This window comes from Vidua macroura, chromosome 8 (genome assembly GCF_024509145.1).
Source record: "Vidua macroura isolate BioBank_ID:100142 chromosome 8, ASM2450914v1, whole genome shotgun sequence".
Taxonomy (NCBI): Eukaryota; Metazoa; Chordata; class Aves; order Passeriformes; family Viduidae; genus Vidua; species Vidua macroura.
This window is the reverse complement of record NC_071578.1, coordinates 27,033,651-27,058,017: the sequence shown is the minus strand read 5'-3', so window position 1 is coordinate 27,058,017 and position 24,367 is coordinate 27,033,651. Positions and strand designations below refer to the sequence as shown.

General features: G+C 40.5%; 2 protein-coding genes and 1 long non-coding RNA gene across 8 annotated transcripts in view; 2 read left to right on the top strand and 1 right to left on the bottom strand.

The window, feature by feature from the left end:
* LDB3 (LIM domain binding 3) overlaps positions 1-12,289 on the top strand; it is a 116,226-nt gene extending 103,937 nt beyond the window's left edge. For all 5 annotated transcript variants that reach the window (XM_053984412.1, XM_053984413.1, XM_053984410.1 and 2 more), the window contains 5 exons: positions 966-1,266; positions 2,495-2,675; positions 4,907-5,027; positions 6,359-6,474; positions 7,663-12,289. In XM_053984412.1, the coding sequence (XP_053840387.1) occupies positions 966-1,266; positions 2,495-2,675; positions 4,907-5,027; positions 6,359-6,474; positions 7,663-7,752 (809 nt within the window). In that variant the 3' untranslated portion in view covers positions 7,753-12,289. The remainder of the gene's footprint in view (positions 1-965; positions 1,267-2,494; positions 2,676-4,906; positions 5,028-6,358; positions 6,475-7,662) is intronic.
* LOC128811108 (uncharacterized) lies at positions 10,781-21,615 on the bottom strand. Its single transcript, XR_008438231.1, has 3 exons — positions 21,519-21,615; positions 15,375-15,447; positions 10,781-10,863 (listed from the first exon to the last, which is right to left on the bottom strand). It is a non-coding gene; the product is annotated as an uncharacterized LOC128811108 (long non-coding RNA).
* Positions 21,562-24,367, top strand: part of BMPR1A (bone morphogenetic protein receptor type 1A) — a 73,785-nt gene continuing 70,979 nt past the window's right edge. For both annotated transcript variants that reach the window (XM_053984416.1, XM_053984417.1), the window contains exon 1: positions 21,562-21,646. The gene's annotated coding sequence lies outside the window, so the exon portion shown is untranslated. The remainder of the gene's footprint in view (positions 21,647-24,367) is intronic.

Below are 24,367 nucleotides of genomic sequence, written 5' to 3'. Positions count from 1 at the left end.
TTGGGCAGTAACTTCAGTCTTACAGAATGCAAGATCTGACGTTTTGAAAAGAGCAGGGTAATGGGAAAACTTGTCAGTATGTGCAGGCCCTGGCTCCTGCTTATTTTAATGTGATAAAGCTCCACCCAAGATTAGAGCCCGGTGCACACAAACACAGAGACAGACTGCACTGAAGGTTTTATGTGCTAGTCAAAGGGTGGAAGAGAGAAAGGAGAATATTCTGATTTACACAGAGGAACTGAGGCGCAGACACACTTTGCTTTGCTCAAAGTTATACAGGAAGTTTGTGGCAGAGCCAAGAACTGAACTGAGATCAGTCATAACCACAAGTCTGGCCTTCCTCTAAGTGCTGTTTGCTTTATCTTGCTGGTCATGTGAGCTGAATTGGCTCCCTCAGTAGTGCTTCCAGTGCTCTCTATCTCTGTTTTCCCTATGGGAGCCTGTTTTTCTTCAAAAACCTAGGAATAAACTTCCAAATGATAGATAACAGTGACATCTGTAGAACATATTGTGTCTTAATTAATATAATGAGATCAAAAGTTAAGCATAACTTACTGAAATTCTGGGAAATTCTATCTAAAACTTTACTATATTTCTGGCTTTTATATTTTTAACCTGTCTTAAACAGAGTATGTGGCAGTCTTTGACATTATCACAGAATTATCATATCCATTTCTTCAAGAAAATGAAGAGATGATCTTCACAATGGTCTCCATAAAATCTGTAAAAGTCAGTAGGCAATGATTTCTGTAATGCATGTGTATTAGAAGTCAGTGATTGTGCTGATACCCTTGGCTTCAGCCCAGAATAAATGAGCAACAATGGGACAGGCTGTAATTAACGATCACCTAAAGCTTTTATTGTATGTGTGTCGTGGAGTACCCTTGGGTAAGTGTTGCTGTATTGACAGTAAAAGAAAAAGACTTTAAAATCTTTCTTGGTTTCTTTTGGGATACTTAAAACAGCGCCAGCACCAGTTCATTCCTACACCCCTGCCAACACGGAGCCTGCGAGTCGCCCTCCCTGGGTAACAGATGACTCCTTTTCTCAGAAATTTGCACCTGGAAAATCCACCACCACTGTCACAAAGCACATCCTACCAAGGGGTCCTCCAGTGCTATCTCCTGCCACAATTTCTGCTTACCCGTCTCCAGTTTCAACTTCTTCCCAGCCCCCTGCATTAACCCGGGGAACAGTTCAGAGGGCGGAGCGTTTTCCAGCCAGCAGCCGAACTCCTCTCTGCGGGCACTGTAACAGCATCATTCGGTAAGGTCATGGGTCTTTGAAGAGGGATGAAGCAGGAAAAAAGTATCAGGGAGACTGGTTATTGTACATTAATGTACAGTTCCAGAGCCTAAGACTCTGTTAAATTACCCAGCAGGGATGTCTGTTGTCTGCTTCATTAATTTAACATTTCCAGAGCTCATTTTGTTGTTGTGTGGTTCACTTTTTATCACTGCAAAGTTATACGTGCTAATTGTTTGGCTCTTGGATGCTGCAGCAAATCCCTGCTTGATTTTAAACAGGTTTCTGGTCCTAAGGTAACCCTTTGAAGGAGGTTCGTGCAACTTCATTGGGACAGTTAAGGGGCTGGGAGCAGAGGGGGGGATTGTGGAGAAAAAAGGAAAAGGCATCATTTTGGAACAGCAGCCAAATGTAATTGTTGCTTTTGTGTCTGGAGAAAGATAATGCCTACACTCTATTACCAGTGATTCATAGCATGCCTCTCCCTTCTCTCCCAGTTCATTCTGCTGGACCAGTGCCCACTGTTAGCCTGTGCACTACTATCCAACTTCAAGTAATCCATGTTTAATGACAGCCTTCCTCACTAAAAGGAGCTAGTTTGGTGATGTGGAACTGCTGATTATTGCCCTTCATATATTCTGGAATGGAAATATTCCAGTAATAATCATTATATCTAATTGCAATCACCAGAGTCAATCACCAAAATTAATTTAATGTGTCTTCCACATAACAAAACAGCAAGTTGTCACCTGATAGCCTGACATTTCTAGAACATGCTGCATGCAGTGCTGTCAGACAGAAAGAAGGTAGGAGACTTGAGGAGCTGTTGTGAGGTGTGGGTATGTAAAGATGGAAATTTGCCTGTTATTTCATGCTTTCAAATAGTAGCATTATCTTCTGTCGCCATTGGCCTTTTCCTCTTGTCTTCCCATCTGCTTACAAAGACCACTTATAGCTATGTAGATAAGAAAACAATTGATTTTTACAACAGTTGTCTGTGAATGCAGTGCATGAGACTAAACAATAATGAAATGTTTTAACCAGTGTGTTTTGAGTAATGGTCTTGGAAAAGACCACTTCTATTTAGGTTTCTGAATGTTATTTTAATATGCACTTCATGGTTCAAGTAGCTTCTTATATGTGTACATGGTGTCTGAGAAAGTGGGTTTGCAATCAGGGTCATTCAACCTTTTCTTTGCAATACAAATGAGATTAAATAAGATTACAAATAAATTACGGTTGTTTGCAGAGGTCCTTTCCTGGTAGCCATGGGTCGCTCTTGGCACCCAGAAGAATTCAATTGTGCTTACTGCAAGACATCCTTGGCTGATATGTGCTTTGTGGAGGAGCAGAACAGTGTGTACTGTGAGCGCTGCTATGAACAGTTCTTCGCACCAACCTGTGCCAGGTGCCACACCAAGATTATGGGGGTAAGAGAACAACCTAAACCCTTTCTGCAACTGCGTGGATCCCTGAAATAGTGAAATCGTTTAAACTGTAAGCACTGAATGTAGGTGTTTTATTATTTCATCCTTTTAAGACTTATTTCCCAGCCTGTGGATTATTTCAGAATGATAAACATATTATTTTATAATATTTTTTTTTTCCATCTGAAGTCTTGGATATTTCTGTACCTTATTGAGCTCATAGACGGAATATGTATTCCAGGTACCATCTCACTGAGTGTAAAATAAGTAACACTTTCTGGATAGTTTTTTGCTGATAACACATTATGTTACTTTCATCTCTCTCTTCTTTATAGTAAGAGACTTACTATAAGTAAGTCTGGGTTTTTGTTTCTTACACAGGATTTAGTCAAAATTTCAGTAGAGAAATCAGTGATGTTGGGAAGAGGTCCATTGCTCTTGCTGCCCTCACTGTTACTTAGCAGCACAGCTGTTGACAAATTCTGCTGGTTTCTTATAGTTAAGAAAATACAGAATAAATACAATGATCTGAATTCCACAAACCAAAAAATAATATTCCATAAAGCGAAAAACAAAATTCCACTTTTGTCTTAAAGGACTAATGTACAAGTAAATGTACAATTTAATTTGCTCTCCATATGCCTTAGATGGTGGTGAGGCTGGAATACCATCAATAATTTTAGCAGTGTATTTGTGCATGCAGTTGTAGTGAATGTATGGCTCAGATGAAGAAGCAAGGAGTCCTTCGCTGGATTTCACTGCTTAGCTGTCACCTTTTGATATCTGTCTAAATGTTGGCATTACTGATGCTCTTCTCTGCAACTGCCAATTAGGGGTGGCAGCATCAGACATCGATGCTGAAGCTCTGGCTCCAACCAAGTCTTGTTCACTACTGCGGCAGAAGAAGTAATTTATAGCAGAGTGCTGACTTAACCTACCTAATGAATGCTGGCACAAATCAGTTTCCCATTACAGATTTTCATCAGGAAAATAGCAAAGATGCCAGCTGCCTCTATTTATATTAATAAGATTTCTCAAGCTATTTTTGCTTCTTACCTCACTGAGGTTCATAAATTAATCCAAACCTACTTATCAGCAATACTTGTTTTGCAAACAGTAACAGAAGTTAATGAATCTCAAATGGTGATTCTCTAATGAGATATATGGCAAATCTAAATTAGACTATTTTGTCTATTCACTGGATTGAAAGCATAGAAGAGGACTTCAATCCATTTTCTCATAATCAGTGGACATTAAAAACAATCCTTAAAAGAGAATCAGAGTCTATGTGTATAATTGGAAGCAACATAAAATAGGATCTAGATTCTCAGCTGGTATAAATCAATGCTGTTTCACTGAAGTTAACAAAGTTAATTTACAGCAGTTATGCAGCTGGCCCTTTGAAATCTGGGTTGTTGGACAGAGGTACACTGTCAAACATCATCCTGGCTACACGTAAGATTGCAAATTAGCAGGTAAATGTGCATCAGAGCCCAGTACAGCAGCTTTTGGACTTGGAAGACTTCTGTATGATAAAAGAATGAAGCAGTAATAGAGATTTCTCCATACTGGACAGATGTAAGAAGCTGATAAAATCTAGATGTACTCAGTTGAGGAGAACATCAGGTGCACAGAATAGGGTTTTTTGTGATAAACACGTGACTTAGGAACAGACGTGCAGACTCATTTTTACTAATCATATAAGTTAAAAAAACCTTTCCTATTTTTTTTTTTTAGATTTTTTTAGATTAGTTTGTGAATTGTTCTTGTAAGAAGCATAAAGAAATTACTACAGAATCTAGAGTATTTTGAAACAACAGACTTACACGACTTATTCCTGGTCTTAGAAAATGACTCTTTGAAATTTATTTAACAAATTGTACTCCTGCATTGAAGAGTTCATACTGGTCATGTCAAAACAGAGGAGAAAATAATCAGAATCTTTGCACAGAAACCCTCCTGCAACAGCGACTGGGCATGTTGATACAAACTGCTGGCTGAACCATGTTGTTTCACTTTGGCAAATGCATTGTTCTAGAAAGCTTGCAGTCCTATTTCTTCTTTCTTTCCAAAATGAGCCCAATTTCTGTCATAATTCTTTCTTTTGAGGAGGGGAACTGGCTGATACAGAAGGGAAGAATTTAGAGCATCTCTGCCTTGTGTTTGTTCTCCAGGAGGAAGTTGCAGTGCTGGCTATTCTGCTGGAGATTTTTGTTTGTTTGTTTGTTTTACAGGAGGTGATGCATGCTCTGAGACAGACTTGGCACACAAGTTGCTTTGTCTGTGCTGCTTGTAAGAAGCCGTTTGGGAATAGCCTGTTCCACATGGAGGATGGGGAGCCTTACTGTGAGAAAGGTATGGCAGTCTGGACAGTTCTGCACACTAATGGTGTGCTTCATGTTCATGGAAGCAACGTAAGAATGAAGCACCTGGTGAACAAAATAATATCAGTTCCCCATCCCACGTGGATTTTGTTTCCCCTCTCCACATGTACGAGTGTTTGTGTCTCTGTATTTTCCTCCAGTTTATATGAGAGAATGGCAGAGTGCTGGTCTTTGCCTCAATGTCCACAATGCCTTCTCTCATTTCTCTCCCTTATGTATTATCATACCTTGCACTTCCTTCCCTACACATTTTCCCCCGTTTCACTCCCCTCCTTGGTAGATTCTGCTCACCAGAAATGAAAAATTAGTCTTCTAGAGCTGCCCACAATCCTTCTGAGTTGCTGTAGCTGTGACCTCTGATGCTGTTACCTCACCCTAGAACTGTTCAACCAACACTTATGAAGAGATAGGTCTGCACAGATGTACAGCACATGGTGGTGCAGATTTTGTTTCCTGGCTGCTTCAACAAACAAACTGCTTCTTGCCAGCTAAGAAAGGAAAAGGCCATGTTTTCCCAAAATGGTACTTGCCCTACAAATGAGTTGCCTGACATAGTCAGGAAGGAGGTTAAGGTTTAAGTGGTATTCCCTCTGTATTCCCCTTGTGCATTGAGTGAGCAACTGGCCTACTTCTCTCTGGAGATTCCTTTTTGATGGTTATGCAATTCAAATTTTACAAGTCAGAGTAGCTGTTAGTGAAGAAAAAAAACCCATACAGCATGACTGACTGGGTACCTACCCTTTAAAATCGGAGGTTTTGTCAGAACATCAAATAACTCTCATGGATTCCATATACCTTCGGAATTTCCATTAATATTTTTCAATGTCAAACCTTTCCAAATCGCACTTGATAAAGTAAAGATGTATTAAATCAGCCAGTATGGTGTTTCCATAATGTTCTCTCTTTATGCAAAAAGAACATTAATATCAGCATGGAAACTTGTAACATTCCCTTGTCATTAGACTCTTTTGTACAACCATATTTGTCCTATGAATAGATTCCACGTATATTAAAGCTAATTTGAAAGTATTGTGAAAAACACCACTCCAAATTCCATGCATTTTTTGTATGTCTTCTACATTTGTGATGATAAATGTCATACTAATGGAGGGTTCTGGACTGAGTTTATATTTAAATAATGAAAGAAAACAAGCATATTTCAGTAGGAGTGTTTCAGTAAATGTAGTAAGAAACTAAGCAAAAACAACCAAACATTCATTGTCTGGAAACATTCTATTTCTTTTGGACTTAATATGATTATGTTAAGAGTTTGTTCTAAGTTTGACTTTTCTTTTATTTCAGATTATATTGCTTTGTTCAGCACAAAATGTCATGGCTGTGATTATCCTGTTGAAGCTGGAGATAAATTCATTGAAGCTCTTGGACACACTTGGCATGACACCTGCTTCATTTGTGCTGTAGGTTCTACATCAAATACTATCTCATTCCTTTATACTCCTAAATTGTGTAGTAACATCAGAAAACCTGAAAGCAGTAATAACTAACATATGGTTAAGGATGCAGAGGGATGAATTTTCATTTTTTACTTCCATTTGGTGAAGGATGGGAGTAATTTTTCTTCTCCTCCATAACTTTTACTAGAGTTATGGAATTTGACCATCATAAGTGTTTTCTAATAAAACATCCAGTTTTAGATAGTACATACAGCAGTACAAACCACTATTGCTGTTACTCTTTCCAGTGTTTGCCAAATAAAGATAGAACAAGACTGAAAATAAATTAATACCATACTGAACAGTATAACCATAATCTTACTTACAAAGCACTGAAGTTTGTATTTCCATGCTGAATGCTTGTTGAAACTTGCAAAAAGAAGTTTAGAGAGCATGAATAGTAATTAGCATAGAAGTTGGTCAAACTCATCAATCTGTGGTGTGCACATAGCTCTGGAGTGTGGCCATATTCCCACACTCTGCACACAAAGCAGAAAAATCCATATGATAAACAGTACTTTCATCTGGTTCTAATACCACTGAGCAGCTCTGCAATGTATTATTTCTAAAGTAATAATATCTAGAATCTCTAATTAGCTAAAAATAGTATGTTAGCCACACCAAACTGACAGTGACAATTTCTAATGTTTGTTTAAGTCTAAAATTTAGGTAGACTAGTTGAAAGTATAGAAATATTTATAAATATCTGAAGCTAAACTACCTTTGCAAAAAAGTGTTTTTGTGAAAACTGAAGTCTTTTGGAAATTCTAACATAGAAAGGAACACTAAGCAAGTTTCCTTCACAAGATAACAGCTCTTAATCACTTATAAATATTGATTACTTATAAAGACACTTTCTCTGAATATTTCATGTTCTTTTTTGCTCATTCATTTGCCTTAGCTGCCCTGTTTTCTGTGGAAATGATAGTTTTATTATGTTGTTAATATGCAATTCTCACAGTGGGGGTCTTTTTGAGGACCTAACTTGATTTCTTTCAGTGGGTTAAATCAATAACAAATCAATACATGACTCCTAAAGACTACCAGTGAAATGCATGGGCAGGAGAGCAATACAGTTGAAACTGATAGCCACATCTTTCTCCCTTTTCTTTTTCCTTAATTATTCCTGATTGCATTTATTATTAATTCTAGGTATGCCATGTGAATTTGGAAGGTCAGCCATTCTACTCCAAGAAGGACAAGCCACTGTGCAAGAAGCATGCCCATGCCATCAATGTTTAAAAGAAGAGTTGGCAGTCAGTAATGCTGGGGTAAAACAGATGACTAACTGGGCAATCATAAAGTTGATAACCATGGCTAGCACTTCTCTCGGTAAAAGCTAGACGTTGGTACTTCTCAAGTTTAACTTTATCCTCTTTCACAAATGCAGAATGTGCTTTTTGCAAAGCTCATACAAAAACCTACTGAATGAGCAGTCAAAACCAAATGAACTCATGAACTAGTCCATTATTATAGCAATAGTTGGGGGAAATATTGAGATTAACTAAAAACCCTATTATAAAAAGTAATGTGCAAATATAGTTTCAAGTTAACTTCCCCACAGCAGTTTTACTGCTTAGACCACACACTGATGTTTAAAAACAACTGGAAAAATACTTCTGTATTAAGTCATTTTCTTTCATAGCAAGAATGAGTAAGTGCCATATGTACAGTCATCTGTAGAACCAAAGGCCGTAGCTTTCAAAGGGAAATAAATAGATTAGGGCTTCCTCTAGGAAAAGTGAGTGCTGTTCCATTATGTTGTGGTGCTGCCTCATAGCATCAGATATTTTAGATTCTTTCCAAATAACAAGTCTGCCTTGAATCCGTATGTAGCTGGGAAGCCTAGGTGACAATCCATAACAATTTGAAAATAAAATGGTTGGGTCAACCTCGCTAGTGCACTTGGCTTCTATGTGCACAGTAGATAATTCACTTTCAAATCGTAATGGAAAAGGACAACTGGCTTTCTCCAAATTGCTCTTACATTGAATGGAACAGAGCTGACTGGAAAGGCCAGCTTTTAATTCAAAACCATTTTCCTTTCTTCCTGTGGAAAAAAAAAGAGATTCAATCTTGCTTTGGTTTCTAATTCCCACCAATATCAGAGGGAGGTAGGAACCTACATCTGGACCTTCACACTAGTGAACACAGAAGAAACACATCCATCTAACACAGCTAGGTTGTGGGAGAGAGCTTGCAAAAATTCCCTCCTCTATCCCACATAATTAGGAAAAAGGCATTTTTTTCCTATAGTAAATGAATGTGTATCAAAAATCCGTAAGGCAGCAGGCACATACTCTTTATTCCTTTCCTTACTTTAAATGCAGCACATCATGAATTGTAGCAGTATTTGCCATTGGAAAACAGTAGCTATGTTCCAGCAATTAGGATAACCATACAGTCATCTTTTCTAATAACTATACAGGCATCTATCCTAATAGCTTGAGAACAACTTTCAAGTTGTTATTTATAAAACTCTTTTTTTCAAATAAGCAATATTTGTAGTACTGATGATATTTTTGAATTTTTGACTATCAGTGACTTTTATATGGGAGACAACAGTTCTGTCTGATGGAGTTGAGATGGAAAGTCTGATCACTGTTCAAGCTTTATTAACTCATTTAAGTGAGAATTATGATGTGTGTGTTGACAGCTTGCAGTACTGACAGTTTTGAATTAGTACTTCTGAGGCTGAGGATGCTTTCTGTGGGCCACATGCTGGTGCCATCTGCACCTATTTTACCTTGTGTTTTGAGTAGCAAAAAATTACATAACATTGTCTGTCTTGTCCCTCCCATGGGTAACGCCCATTTTATTTGTGTGTCTTTTAAGGGATGAAAAACTATCCAAAGCTTAGGGGAGGAATAAATTTAGAGTTCTAAAATAAGGGTTAAGTTAGCTGCAGGCAGTCTGCATCTTGGACAAAATTAACAACCTGAACTGCCTGTGGCAGTTTTGACATGTATGACCTGTATTTATTCAGTAGGTATCTTAGTTTTCACTGATCTTAGCAGTGATCTGATCTGAGTTGCTACAGGGTCAGATTTTTGTATGCATGAATTATTCTAAAACACTAGTACATTATATGCAAAGCCTTTTTTTGTTTGTTTGTTTGTTTTGGGTTTTTTTTTTTTCTGTAAGCAAGCAAATTTCTCTTTTCAGTCGGTGCTGGGCTGGTGTGAATATGGTCCTATAGATTACAAAATCCAAAGATCTGGCTCATAATATTCTCCAGAGGAATATATCATAATTATGGAAGTGAAATATTTTTTTCCACTCTTATTTGACTTCATTAAATACATATTCACAACAGTGAGAAAATTCTACATTTCCTTTTCATTTTTCAGTGCCATTCAACAAAATGCTGTTTATTATTATCTGTTATTTGAGAGAATTCACATCAGCATAATCGATACTGAGACTGCACTGAAGATATTCTTTAGGCAGATTTGTGTCAGTGTTGGCCACTGACTGGGACTAGTCTCTGACTGCAACATCAGAACAGGGAGTCAGGCTCCATGGGAAGGGCTTGTGAGGGATGCCTCAGGAGAATTTCATGAGGTCTTTCACCTCTAATCTGCATGTGTTCATATGTGTGTGTCTCATTCTCCCCTCCACCTTCCCCCTCAATGTCCCTATAAGCTTCCTCTTCGCTGGCACCATGGAGGATAAATCATTTTAGATCTGGCCAGGGATGTTGGGCTGCAGCTAGGGAGTGCAGTCTGTGAAGAGCTGCTGGCAGGCAGCGTGGCTGGGGCTGCACCTCCTCACAGCCCCTGGCGGGGCCAGACTGGGGTGGGCTGTGGGAAACCAGGCTGTCAGTGAGGGCAGGGGAGGGGAGACTGGGATCGCACAGGGAGAGCACCTGAGGCTGCCAGAATGCAGGGGCTCTGCAGGCCTCTGGCTGAGTGGCACTGGGGAGATGGGGAGCCCTTCCTGAGGCTGGGCTTGGAGCAGGGAATAGCCAGGTAAGGGCAGTTTCACCACGCTGGCATGTCAGAGAGTTGGGTGGGGCAGGGGAGGCTGGGTAGGGGGCACCAGGATCACTACAGTCAGGATGAGGGCTTCAAGTAAGAAATTAGGGTACAAGTAGCTCCCAATAGCCCAGAGAGATGGTTTGGATACATACAGAAGAGGTGAGCAAGGATCCAATCTGGTAAATCTGAAGTCTGGACTGCAGGAAAGGGAATGCAGTGTATGTGAGCAGAGCTGAACTGGCTTGCAGGGTGGCAGCAGTGAAAGTGCAGCAGCAGAGACTTCAGTGGGAGCTGTACTGGCTTGAGAGAGTGCTGAAAAATTCCTTGGGCAGAGAACCTGCACTGTAGCACATGCCCTGACTCCAGCTGGTGTCTGAAAAAGTGAGATTAAAGCTAGTTTACATATCACTGTATGAGGTACAGCGATATCTCTGAATGAAGAACAGAGATACCCTGAGGATTATCTTGTAATAAAAATTTCCTGTTATGACTTGTGCTGCTTCATAATGTGGTCCAAAAATAGGGAATCCACGTACCCACCCTTGATATCTATATTAAGATATAATTTTTGCACATATCTGAACCAGAAATTTGTGAATAATAATGTAGCATTTTAACTTTCACAGAGGTATAGAATACCACATAACTGCTGATACTCTTCTGCTACGTCACCTTTGTGATATGGAGAGTGTAAAATGCTTATATATATAATAATATATATCTCCAAAATTCAAAATATGACCTTTTAACTATCATGGAAAATAATGTTGGACAAAAATATGCAAGATGAATAATGTGTACTTGATTATGTTTTATGTCTTGTAAGAGATGCCTGAGATAAGTCCTAAGTTCTTCGGAATATTTCTCTTCATTCTAATTAATGTGAGGTTTTGCCCAATAAAAGAAAGATACTGTACCTCTGAATGATCAATTAAAAAGATCAGTCTTTGTCTAACTAAAAAAGTGTTCAATAACTTTTCAGTCAAAGGATTCAAAAGCTTTTTTTAATGCTTTTCTCTCTTTTGGTGTTCTTTTTGCAGAATAGGGCAAATTAAATGTTTCCAAATAAGGCTACTTTTATTATCTGGACAAAAAACCCCCAGTCTTAGGACTTTTTTTCATTAGTTTTCACTATACAGGATTCACAAGTTACACAATTCTCAATTCTAAAATCAATTCAAAACAAGGAAAAATATTTTTCCATTGGTCCTTCAGTGGTCAGTACTTTGGGTGAAATGTTTTGCTGAAGATTACTTGTATTTATGTTTAATAATGTGAATGTCTACAGCACTGAACACATTCATTAGTGTCTAATGCTGGGCACACTAATGGTTTTTTGCAATACTCATCTCCTGGTAGTGAATATTAATTTGTTTAGTATTTATAAACATCAGAATTTGAAACTGAGTGATTTATTGCCTGCAGTGATCATGTATTAGAAGTCTAGGTTTTATAATATTTTGACATGTTGACTTGATGCCACAAGTGCCCTTGCTTTTAGATAGATATTTTTTCCTAAGTTTCTAGTTATTTCAGAACTGAATGTCGGGTGGTTTATGAGATGTGAGTAATTACCTTGCATGGATTATCTGTGCCAACATGAATAAAACAGTCTAGTAATAAAAGCAATGTGCAAAAACATTTAAAGCTTTATGATTTGGGTATATTTATTAATATGCCATGTGAACAGCTGACAGCTTTCAGCCATGTAATATCAGTAAGAAAGCATACACAAGCTTGTACTCTCTACTTCAGACCTGAAAATAAAAATTAAAAGCATTGGTTTCACCTTTATTGTATATCAGTCTTGAATATTTTATTGACCAAATAATGCTGTTTTAAACAAATATTAGTATGCTTAAAAGATGCAGTCTGCTAACAGTACATGTTGTAACTCAGCAAGACCTGTATAGTCACAGACCTTATTGTGTCAACAAATATTGTTTATAGTAACTTTGTAAGGAGTGGGTAAATTCTCTCTTCAGTTACATTGATGCATCTGCAAACAAAGTTTGACTGCATATGTTCAGGTAGGTGTTCTACCTGAAAAGTTTCTTAGCAAAAGTTGCTTAAAATACACAAAATGTTTTAAACACCCTCACTGAGCTCTAGTGCCAAGAAATATGTACAAATGAAAGGATGACTTCATATAACAGTGTGTTTTACAAAAACAGCCATTTTGTGCATTCCTGTTGCACGCCTCTCAGAAATACAGGCATTTTAGAAGTACAAATAAGTATATTAAACATAATTAAGAAGTTAGATGATAAATGAACAGACTTGGATTTAGATGCCATTACCAAGTACAGCATCAGGAATCACAGCTTTGTGCATTTTTGATTTTATTTCCCAGCCCCAATTTCTGTTTACAATGAAATGCAATTGAAAAGAATGCCCAGAATGTATGCTGTATTTTGTCAGATCAAAATTGCTGGTTTTCAGATTGTCTGTTCTGACATTTAACCTTTGCACAAGACAGTGCTTCGTAAACTGTGCACTGTGATCACTGGAGAGTTCAGTTGTTGGAACTGGAAGCAATAGAGGCATAAGCAGAGCACCATGCCAGCTGACAGGGTGGAAAAAATGAATAGAGCAAAGTTCATTAGGAGAGGACATGGTGCAAAATGTGTGACAAATGTTGCATTAAGGGATTCTTAACAGAGATTCTTAAAGAGAGATTATTGCTCTGAAGAAAATGGAGATTTCAAAAGTACAGGCTTTGGCATTGTTTGCCCCTCCCACTCCAATCATGCATCCTGAATTCAAACAGTTTCTGTTGATTAAGAAAGGAAGGAATGTGTGAATAAGATTGCTGAAACCATTACTGAATACACAATGAAATGCTTTGTTCTCCCAGGCAAATCAGAGTTATGGATGAGACTCAGACTATATGCAGGCATAAATTCTGTTCTGTGTGCCTATGAAATATGCCCTTGGATAGCTGTTAAAATACATTTGTGCCTCCTCTTAGGAAGATTACATCAAAAGAAAACAGTAACAAACGTGTGTTGTACTAATAAGGACTGTCAGGCTGAGTCACAAGAATTTTCTCCGTAATAAAGACGTGAAGGAATTTTTTTTAACAAAGCTAAACTTTTGAACAAAACATTTTTCCTTTGAAGGTTTCCGGATTATTACTGTTAAGGAATAATAAATTAGTATGCATAAAGTATCATTAATAAATCTGTCTCTACTACAAAAGTATTTTCTAATCTTACTACTTTAGAAATGGGATTACTTTGATTTATGACAAAGATGTTACGGAAATTCCTCTGTTTCTGTTTAGTTTTACTGTGCATAGTGTTACTGAAAGAGTTGAGACTTATTTTTCTTTTAATTAGAAGATATAGATAAAAATACAACCTTGAATTGAGTGAAGATGATGATTCTTCCAGTGCTTGTGGAATGAATGCTGCTTGCTACATTAAAGCCAGAAAACTTGCTGTTCTAGATTGTTTTATTCTCATGGTGTATTAAAAAGGATGTTTTGGATTTTCAGGAGGTTTAATAAATATCTATAGCCTTAATTAAAGATCTCATTTCAAAACAAAAGAATGATTTACAGTGTTTAAATTATTTTAAGATCTAATCATATGTAGACAGGAAAATAATGCTGGGATTGAGGTTTAGTTTCCTTTAAAGAAATCTCCATGTTGACTAATGCAAGCATTCCTATATGTATTCCTGCATGTATGGGACATATATGCTGGTTAAAACACTCAGAACTGAGATTCTGATTTCCTTTAAGTGGATGTGTTTCATACCTGCACTATTTAAGCCTAAATTGTTGTCATCTAGTCCATTTACTATATACTTAAGAAGCTTAAGAATAATGCATGAATCTGAGTGCACCCTAGCTGGGTTTTGTTATCTGTTAGGTATTTTTGCTTTATGAAGTAACAACTCCACAATTTTGATAGCACAGGAGATGTGGGAGCAGAAAAAAGGGCACACTTTCCAAAAATCTGGCTTCATATAAAAATAAGATTTCAGGAATTAATTTTTTATTTGTGCATTGTAAAAAAAGACCAGGTATTGTTCTTTCACAACAAAATATTCTTCAGCTGTCCCCTGCACATTCCTTGACAGATTTTCTTCCTGCAAATTTTTCCCTGTACTGATTCCAAGGATATTGTAAATTTCCCTGTGATTAATGCACGTGCAGAAGCCTGACCAGAGTTCCTGTTCTTTCACATGCCTGTAAGCTGTGGGGTAAAAGGTGACAGAGTGGGCTCTGCTGTTCATGTGAGTGCATTCAGCCCACTGCAGCCTGCAAATACCAGACTTCCTGAGATTTATTGTGGATGCACAACATAGATGACACTAATTGAAAGTTTCTGCTTTATTGCATGTACACTACACATAATCTACTTCTGGCCAGAAAGTCCTTGCAAGAAACCCAAACTGCTAGCCAGGGATCCTGGTTCTAGCTGTGGCCTCAGAGCATACCTGAATCTGAAAACTGTGTGGTTATAAAATAATGGCAGAGCACAGTTTGCCTTTGAGATTGTATTCCCAGTGCCAGCAAAAGGACAACAGGGCTGTTTTGTGGATGGTGATTTTCTGCCATTTTTATTATGTAAAGCAGTTTCTGGAATGGGAGCTCTTCTGAGCTGCTGTTACTGCATCATGACACCAGTCTGAATTCAAACTTGCAAAGGTTTCAGCTCATTTGGCAAAATTTACTTATTCTCACATTGAAGGACTCCATGTTTTCCACATGTAACTTACTCAGCTTTGTGTTAGCCATCCTAGAACGGATTGGAAGCAGTCTGGTGGTGAAAGGTGACAGACTGTCAGACTTCTAGGACAGGAGACACATCCTGAGAAATTAAATTCTTGGAGACAAACACAGAACACATTATGCACCTTTTATAGACTTACATGGCTGGTGGTTGTTGGAGAATTCATTGACTTCCTAAGGAGTCACAAAAGCTGCTCTCTGTTTAGAAGTTCCCTAAAAAGAAAGAGTCAGTGTTATTAAAAAGTAGATATTAAAGTTTGGGGGTAGTGTATTTCCTTAGGGTCCATATTTGCCTACTTAGTACAACCTCAAACAGTTTTTGCTCTTATGCAATTCTCAAAAAAAAAAAAAAAAAAAAAAAAAAAAGGAAAAAAAAAAGAACACATAAGAGAGAGTTGTTACTACTCCTCCCTAACTCTGGGTAACAATCCTCATTCCCCTCCAGCTTAGGAATATTCACTGGCACAGAAAGGTATAAATTACATCTCTGTGTGCCAGCTTCAGAGAACCTGGCCACAAATACTTCACTTGAGAGGACTTTGTTCATTTTTTTAAAGGACAGAGAGAAAGATTGTGCTTTTTCTGATCTTGTAACTTAAGAAATATTAATAGAACAATCTTTAAGTGAAAAGATAGTTAAGTAAATGTTTATTTTAGACCTTCTTATTAAGTGCAACTAATTAAAAGTGAACAATTACTATCAAAGAGGGCATATGCAAAAGTAGTAAAATGAGAGAAAAATGTAGGAGAGTGAAAATCCAAAGAAAAAGTAGCTTTTAGCATAACAATTAACCACCCAATCTACCCTTCCTTTATTCTGTGCAGGGTAATTCATTGTAAGTGAATTAATGGTGAAACATTCAGTAATAGGCCTTGGTAAGGAAATAGGAGCAGTGCATCAGGATATCCTTTTTCCGCCCCAGAGTACCAATACTTTCAATTTTATATACAACGGAAGTAATTAATTGTAACACAAAGAAGCACAGCTGTGTTTCCTGATGGTCACACATGCAATAGCTGCTATTGTTTAGCATTCTGAGTATGTACAATGGAAACTGTTCGACTGCTTGGAATGTTTTATATTCTCAGGGATTTAATTTCCATTAGTAGCTTTTGAATCCATAGTGGATTTTTAATATGCTATTATCTTAGATCCAATCCTGCATCCCTAATCAGGTAATTTTTTGCTGATGCCAGTGAGAGTTTAAACTGTATTAGGTGTGGCAGCCAAATGAGGAGATTTGCAGACACAGGCCAATTTCTCATTGGAAGCATAGGGAGTTATAGACTATTTTTTGGGATTTGCTTTTAGCTGTGTGAGTTCAACTTGTTCAAGTTCTGGTTTCAGTTAATATTCAAGTACCTTACAGACTGAGAAAGAAAAGCTTCATTGCTATGCCTTTAACTTCATTATATATTTTCAGACATTTTAGCTGAAATACAAGGATATCCTTCTATAATTTTGGAGCCCCATATTGGTTTCACTATAATATGAAAAAAAAAAAGTGAATGAGACTATTTTTCTGCACTTGCTCTTATTTAACAGCAATTTATTCATGTTTAAAGATATGTTTGGACTGAGAAAAAAATAAGGAAATGATGAACTTATTTCATTCCTTTTGTATAGGATCAGATCTGTTTCATTTTAAGAAGCTTGGAAGAACAGAGAATTTTCAGTCTCATAAATGTCCATCTTTGTAAATCTCTACAGTGCCTGCTCCTACAGCTGCCAGAAACAGTTCCACTTGAATCCATGCCCCCTGAGGACAAAGCTGTTATACACACCAAGACAGAAATTTTCTGTATTGATAAGAATTTGCCTTGTGTAACAGCAGGTTTTAAAAACATTTCCTCTTTCAGCATTGCTCCAGTTTCAGGACAAAGCCTGAGCATCAGGCTTAACAGAGGAACTGTTAATACAGTGTGAGTTTGGATCTAAGGATTATTCCAACTTGTAAAAGAAACAAATACCTCTTGTAACAAAAGGTGGAGGAACAAACATTCAGCTTCTCTCTGAGTATAATTCAAACTTCCTTGTAGATCATTTGGCACCACTGACTGATAATTCAGAACATAAATTTTAAAATCAGCGCTACAATGAAATCCTTAATCTTCTCTGAGCAACTGAAGACTTTTGGGATTTTATGTGCATGCATCTAGGAAAAACATTACTAATTCTCCAAACAAACTGATGTGAGTGAGGCACCCTGGTGAAGCATCTGCTGAGCCTACAAATATTTCCTTTTTCTGTGACAAGACTTTTAATGCTCTGGCTTTAAGAAAAACAAAGTAATTTGTATTTAAAAGGGGAGTTATATCAGGGTTTATTATGACCCGGTGAGAAGACTGCAACCAGGGTTTTGTAAGTGTGAATCCATAAAAACAAAATCATACAGCTCAACTAGGCACAGGAAGAAGAAACAGAAAAAGCAGTGGGAGGTCTGGTTCTTGACTGGGAAGATGTCTCCCAGAGCAACTTGCTCCCACTGCTGCAGCCCTTTGCCACAGCAGGGGTGTGAGTTCCCCACAGCACAGTTCAGTGAGGAATCAGCTCCCACCCTGAAGCTGCTGGGGACAGGTACAGCCATTGTGTCCTCCTTCCTCCATGGCCACCTGCTCGAGGCTGAGGAAGAATCCCCTGTAGAAGCCCAAGTAAGCCCAAAACACACCAAGTGCTTGAGCTGTGGGAGCACTTCTGTTTCCTTGTGCCCATGCTCTGCACATTGAGCTGTTACTCCTTGGATTATTGTCACAGTGCTCTCCAGTGCTGCCCTGGACTCAGTTCCACACCAGACTGGTTGGACATGGCTTGCCTCTTTACTACCAGTGATCCACGAGCAAAAATTTTTTAAGAACACATTTCTTCACAGATTTGACTCTGCCTTGTTGAATTATTTTTGCTTACATTTAAAAAACATAATAAAATCCATTATTTTTGTAAGTAACAAACAGCTGAATAAATTTATAATCAAAAGAATATGCTTTCAAGTAAAATAGTTCTGAAAAACAGACAAAGCCAAATGCATGTCATATTAAGTGAAATAATTGTGTCCCTGGCTGAAGGGCAATAGTCTTTTAATATGTAACATGGAATATTTATTTTTGTAGCAGTAACAGAGAAATACTCATCTAATTGCAAACAGTTCTCAAAAATATATTTGGACCATAAATTTAAGACATCTGAATTCCAGAGACTGAAGGGAAGAAGGATCTACAAAGATCAAGTCCTATCACATGGCTGACCTTCTCCCTATATGTACCTCTTTGTTCTTTTGATATTCAAGTTTGTAGTTCCCTAGTGATTCCAAGAACTAATAAGAAATTCCTGGAGAGGAAATAACAATTAAAGTAGCTGGAAGGCTATCTTTTTTTTTTTTTTTTTTTTAGTAATACAGCTCTCTTCCTCATGACAGTCAGTTTTGAACCGCTTCTTCTATATCTCATGTTAGACTTCCACATCTCATCTTGGCCAAATGTCAAATAAACTTATGTTTATTTTCAGATTTTCAGACTTTGGTTTTTTGAGTGTGGCTCAATTAACAAAATAAATGCTTAGTATTACTAAACCTGGTGTGTCTGAGTTTTTGCAGATTCCTAAAATCCTCTCCAAGATTGCTGCTGCTAACTAGCTTGCTGGAGCCCTGTGTCCTTCTGAGAGCCCATCATCTAAAGTGTTCACTTTCTGGTTTAAAAAGGTTTAAAAGAGATATTTGAAACCTAAGTACTGCACTGTTTTGAAAGACATCAGTATTTTCTACGTGATGTTTCATCAGACATCCATCACAATCTAAATACTTTCTAAAGGGCATTATGATTCATCATTTTAGATTAGGATGAAGTTTGGTCTCCTGCAGTCCTAATATTATTATGATGTAGTTTATTTTTGCTGACTTTATTTTGTGATTAAGACAAGGAGTTAATAGTACTCAATAATGTAGAGATGGGCATTACTTGCCATAGCAATACAAAACTTCATCCTCTGCAACACTGTTCCTGACCTGACAGGGACTTGTGGGTATCTTCAATGCCCAAGTGCCTTGAAAAGTACTGGCTGAGACAGCAGCTTTTGCAATGTGCAAATTTACACACCAGGAACTGGATGAAAAGAGTTGATCCATTTCACAAAAAGGGTTAAATCCATTTCAAGGCTAGTGGCTGTTGCTAAATTCATGCATCCTGGATTGGAATCAGTACCTAACATCCGACGAGCACTGGACTGTATTAGCACACATTATTACTGAAGAGATGCTAGCACTAACAGCTTTGGTTCTGCTTGGGAGCACACACATGCATGCTGCATTCTTCTTCCATATTGAGTGTCTATTCTGCTGCTATAATTTCATAGTACACAGAGTGGAAGAACAGCAGACTCATATTTTCCTTTGAAATTATAAACATAAGCATAGGAGTTCTGTATTGCTTGGCATGGAAGCTGTGATTTTGTCTTTCTTGCAGGCTGGCTTTGTTTTGGACACTGACAGATTTTCTGGATGATGGTGATCGGAAAAAATTTTCAAAAGTCTAGTAAGACAAGACCTGCATTTTCAAATGCCTATCACCACAGTATCTGGCCACATACAATTATTAGGTGTGCCTTTACCTGCCTACATTTTAAAGGAGTGTGTGAAGGTGATAGGCTTGAAGTTATACTTCCTCTTTTGTTTTGCTGTGTAGGATAATACAGAAGTGAAGCGCTCATCTAACAATCTGTGGGTGAAACGCATGTGAGCCAGATACAAAGCCAGTGCTCTCATCTTACATTCAGAGGTGACAACTCTGGAGTGGAGTACACAACATTTACAAGTCCTATCTGATATTAGCATGCAAAAATGGAGCTACACTGTGGAGAGGTCAACAAAATAAGCAAGCCCATGTTTCCCGCAATATATGCACATGTGGCTATTTGGCACCAGTAAGCCAGATTGCTTCCCAACTGGTTATTCTCTATACTCAGTTTATCTGGGCAGCCATCTCCACACCAGCAATTACTGGTGTGTCCCGAAGGCCTAGAGAGTGTTTTGGTGTGCAGCAAAGGGAAACTGAGTAGGTCTCTACGATCCATTTGATCTTCATTTCCCCCGTAGCTGGCTTTGTGTGCAAAGTTCTTGATGCAGAGTAACCAAGTGACAGGACAGGTGAAGGGCAAGAGGACATCAGCAGCACAACTGCTGTCACACTGTCAAGTGAAGGATTAAAAACAGCAGCCCAGGTGGGAGCTGTGCTGCCTCCACAGCACGTAACACTGTCACTGGAGCTCCTTCTGCACTGCTGCTGGGAGACCTCACCTGAAGACAGACAGACAAATTATTACTTTTCCAATTTGTCCTAATGATAAGGAGCTTCGAAATACAATGCAAATCATGGCCTTCAGCATCCTTATCAGCAAGCAGAACAGCTCATTGCAGAAGTTATAATGTATTCCAATCTAACTAACTGGGCATATTTATTTAGATACAGGAAATGGAAAAAGCAAACAATGCTGTCCTTTGCAATGGAACTCTATCCCTCCCGCGGCACTGCAACGTCAGCCTTCTCAGAACTATTCTTCCACGAAGCCAAAAGGCCCATGCGAGTCGCTCCTTTTTCCCTACTCCGCTGCCACCACTGACTGCTCGCTGCCCTCCCCAGCTCACTCGCAGCCCCCTGAGCTCACCAAAGGTGCTGCGGTAATCCCGCACCCCACCTCCTCCGTGAATCCCGCCAGCTCGGCCGCTTTCCACGGCACCAACCCCACCAGCATACGGATGGAGCCTCCCGGCCCCGCAGCCAAATCCAGCCGCAGCTGCTTTTCTCGTGTCTCGACCCTCTTCAAGGCCAGCAGCGCTTCCATGACACCGGCTTGGCAACTTTTCCCCTCACACCTTCCAGCCCTTTCCTACAGGAGCTTCTTCACGGGGAAAGCGCTGCTGGGCCGGCGGGGCAGCATAACGCCGGGGCCCGGGCGCCCAGCGACAAGCTGGCCCGGGCTGCGGGCCGCGCTCCCGCCCGCGGAGGGGCTCCTGGGGAGGAAAAGCAGGCCCGGCTGGTTCCTCCCGGCCAACTTTTCTCGCCGGGGAGCCCCGCCAGCCCTCCCGCCCACGGCACGTGCTGATGGACGGGCGGGGGCGGCGGGCGCGCTCCCGCCTCCCCGCGGGCCCCCGCCGCGCGCGCGCCCGGCTGCAGTGATTGGAATCCGGCTCGTTCCCGCCCCGCCCCGCAGGGACGCGCCGGGAGCGCCTGCCGGGACACGGAGCCTGCGCCGAGCCCGCGCCGAGCCGTCCCGCCCTCCCCCGCCCGACACGCACCCGCCTTCGCCCCCGTCTCAGCGGAGCCGTCGGGGCCCCGGGAACGGCCCGCGGAGCGCGGCGGGGAGCGGGCCGCCTCCCCCTTCGCCTGCCGTCCCCGCGCGGAGGATGAGGAGTCCCCACCGCCGGTGAGTGCGGGCCGCGCCGCGGAGGCCTCGGCCGGGCGGGGGAGAGCCGGGGCGCCCCGGGCAGCGCCGCGCCTGCACCGCTCCCTTTGCGGCCGGGGGGACGCGGGGCGCTCCCTCCGCGGCGAGGCCCCTTCCCCGCCGTCGGGCGGCCCGGCCTGGGCGGTGCCCGGCGGGGTCTGCGCCGGCCCCGGGCGGCGCCGTCGAAGGTGGACTCCGCCGCGGCCGGCGGCGGCCCTCCCGCCCCGGTCTGGCTGCTCGGGGCCCCGGGAGCGCCCCCGGCCCGGCAGCCCTGCCCCGCCGCGGCGCTGGGGGCGCTGCCCGCCGCCGGCCGGGCGGACCGGGCCGGGTGGGCGCCGCGGGGGCTGCGCGGGGCCCGCGGGTCCCTGCGTGGGCAGGGCCGGCGCGGCGCTCGCCGGCCGTGCGCTCCCTCCCTCCTGCCCTCCCTTCCCGGTGTTGTAATGCCGGGCCCCGTGCCGAGCGGCCCCAGCCCGAGCGAGCGGCAGCGCCCGTCGTCGTGGGAAGGCTACGGGGAATAAGGTGCTTCGCCTTCCTTTTGTGCGAGCCTTGAACAAAGCTGGACGCCGGCTTTCCAAATCGGTTTTTGCCGTTCAGCGACGTCAAACAAAAAAAGTCCGAGGAAGTGATAACGCCAAATAATCGCCCGTACCTTAGCAGCGAAAGATTGTGCTGTTGAGGACCGATTATGTACGCGGTTTTCATAACTGCTTACAAAACCTATTGAACAGGGTTCAAAAGCACAAATGGCTTTTTACCACCTTTCAATCAACCACACTCTGATGTTGTTTTGGTAAAATTAAGAGTGAATTCGGCAGCAGGGAATGGTAATAAGCTGTGGTATTTCCTTTCAGCAGTTGCCTGTTACTTTGTGTCAAGTTGTATGACGATTTTTCCAGTGTAAATTGATTGCCCTCCAAATTTACATATTTTGTTCTCTGCTTAGAAGTAATTATCTTTGAGTTCTTTTATCAAGTTAGCATGCTAGGGATTGTTCAGGCCTGTTACCTGCAGGGATAGAGAAGCTGCTTTTGTAGATAAGGAAGACTCTCCCAAATTGAAAGGTTTGTTTGATTTTTAGTAGAACCTAATCGTGCAATAAAAAAGTTAACATAAGAGCAATTCATAGTCAGATAATTTACCCAGTCTACAACTAGAAATACTCCATATTTTGGCATTTGTAGCAGCCTGGATAAAACTCTTGCTTGATAATGTATTTGTCTTTTGGTCTCGTTCTTTTGTAGCTTTTTCTTAGGTTATTCACCACACTTTCTTTGGGGTGTGTGCAAGGGGCTATGTATTTTATATGTATTTATAAAGATAGGTACTACCTGGTGGGCTTTGAGATGTGGTTTGAAATTTTATGAAGGGTTGTCTCATGCACTTGCAAGATTCAGCTGCCAGTCCTTAGTATGTCCTGCTGGCTGATCTCTTCCAGCAACAGAGGGTATATGTGGCTGGATCTGAATTATTTTTTCCCTTAATTGTGAAGTAATTTAGTTTTGAAAGGGACCTCTGGATGTTATCTGTTTGAGCCTTTGTTCAAGTTAGAGCAGAAAGCTCTTGGTAAACTGCAAGCCTGAAATAGCATGTTACTTGGAATTCACAGATTAAAAGACATGTCTACTAAAACAGTATGTAGCTAGAGCATAGACTTTCTTAAAGCCAGTGTGTGGGACCCCAAATCCTACTGTTTTGGACACTGCTCTGCAAGATCCTCACAGTGAAAATCGTTATGCATATTAAAAATACTGAATATGGTGGAGTATGTAAATGATATGTGAGCTTTTTCTGGATACCAGGTCTGACATACAGAGCTGCAGTAGTTTCTTTGGGAAATTGCTGGAAAGCACAGATGAATGAAAGAGACCAATCAGTATGTGGCAGAGAAACTTACAAATGTTTGTTTGTCCTTGCTTATTTCAAGCATCAGTTGGAGATTTGTCCTATCTGGATACCTGGGGCAGCATCAGGTATTTCTTGGTTCCTCAGTAAAAAGAGGGCATATTTTCAGTGCCTGGGATTTCTTCACTTATCTTACTGTCATCTGTAAATAAATGACAGAAGGAACTCAGCAATTTAAAAGTATATCTCATCAGAGTCATATGTGGGTACAGATGGAGTACTTGAAGCCTTGTTTCCTTTGCTAGTATTCCCAAAATGCAGGACTTAGAGGCAGGCACAGAGTGTGCCTGACAAGAAGTTTTTCCTTTCGCTGCTGCTTTAGTGGTTCCACTTTTCGCTTTCTTGACAAGATCTGCAGAACCCTCTGCAGTTGTCGCACCACAGCCGTGCTGATGGTCCCCAGTTGCAGTGGTCTCTTTTGTGCCTTCCAGGATGGTTAGTGCTTTAAGGGGAAACATGATTGCTTTCTGCCTTGTGTTCTTGCATTCTGTTAAAGGTTGCTGTGAAAGCTGTTGAGGGTTCACTGCTCTCAGGCAGCAAGTAGTTACTCTTTAAAATGTTTAAAACTGACAAAGAATGTAAAACTTGACCTGCTACATTGTGTCCTTTAAGAAGAACAAGGAGACCACACTAGGTGATACTTGGAACTACGTAGAAGTTTGAAACAGTCACCTCATTTTTCTTGTGTACAGAAAACATAATTTTAGCAATCTTGGTGCTCTTATTGAGGAGATTCTGTGGAATAGATATTTTGGGAGGGATTTACTCCAGAAACATCTGCGTAGTACTTTGTATTTGGAG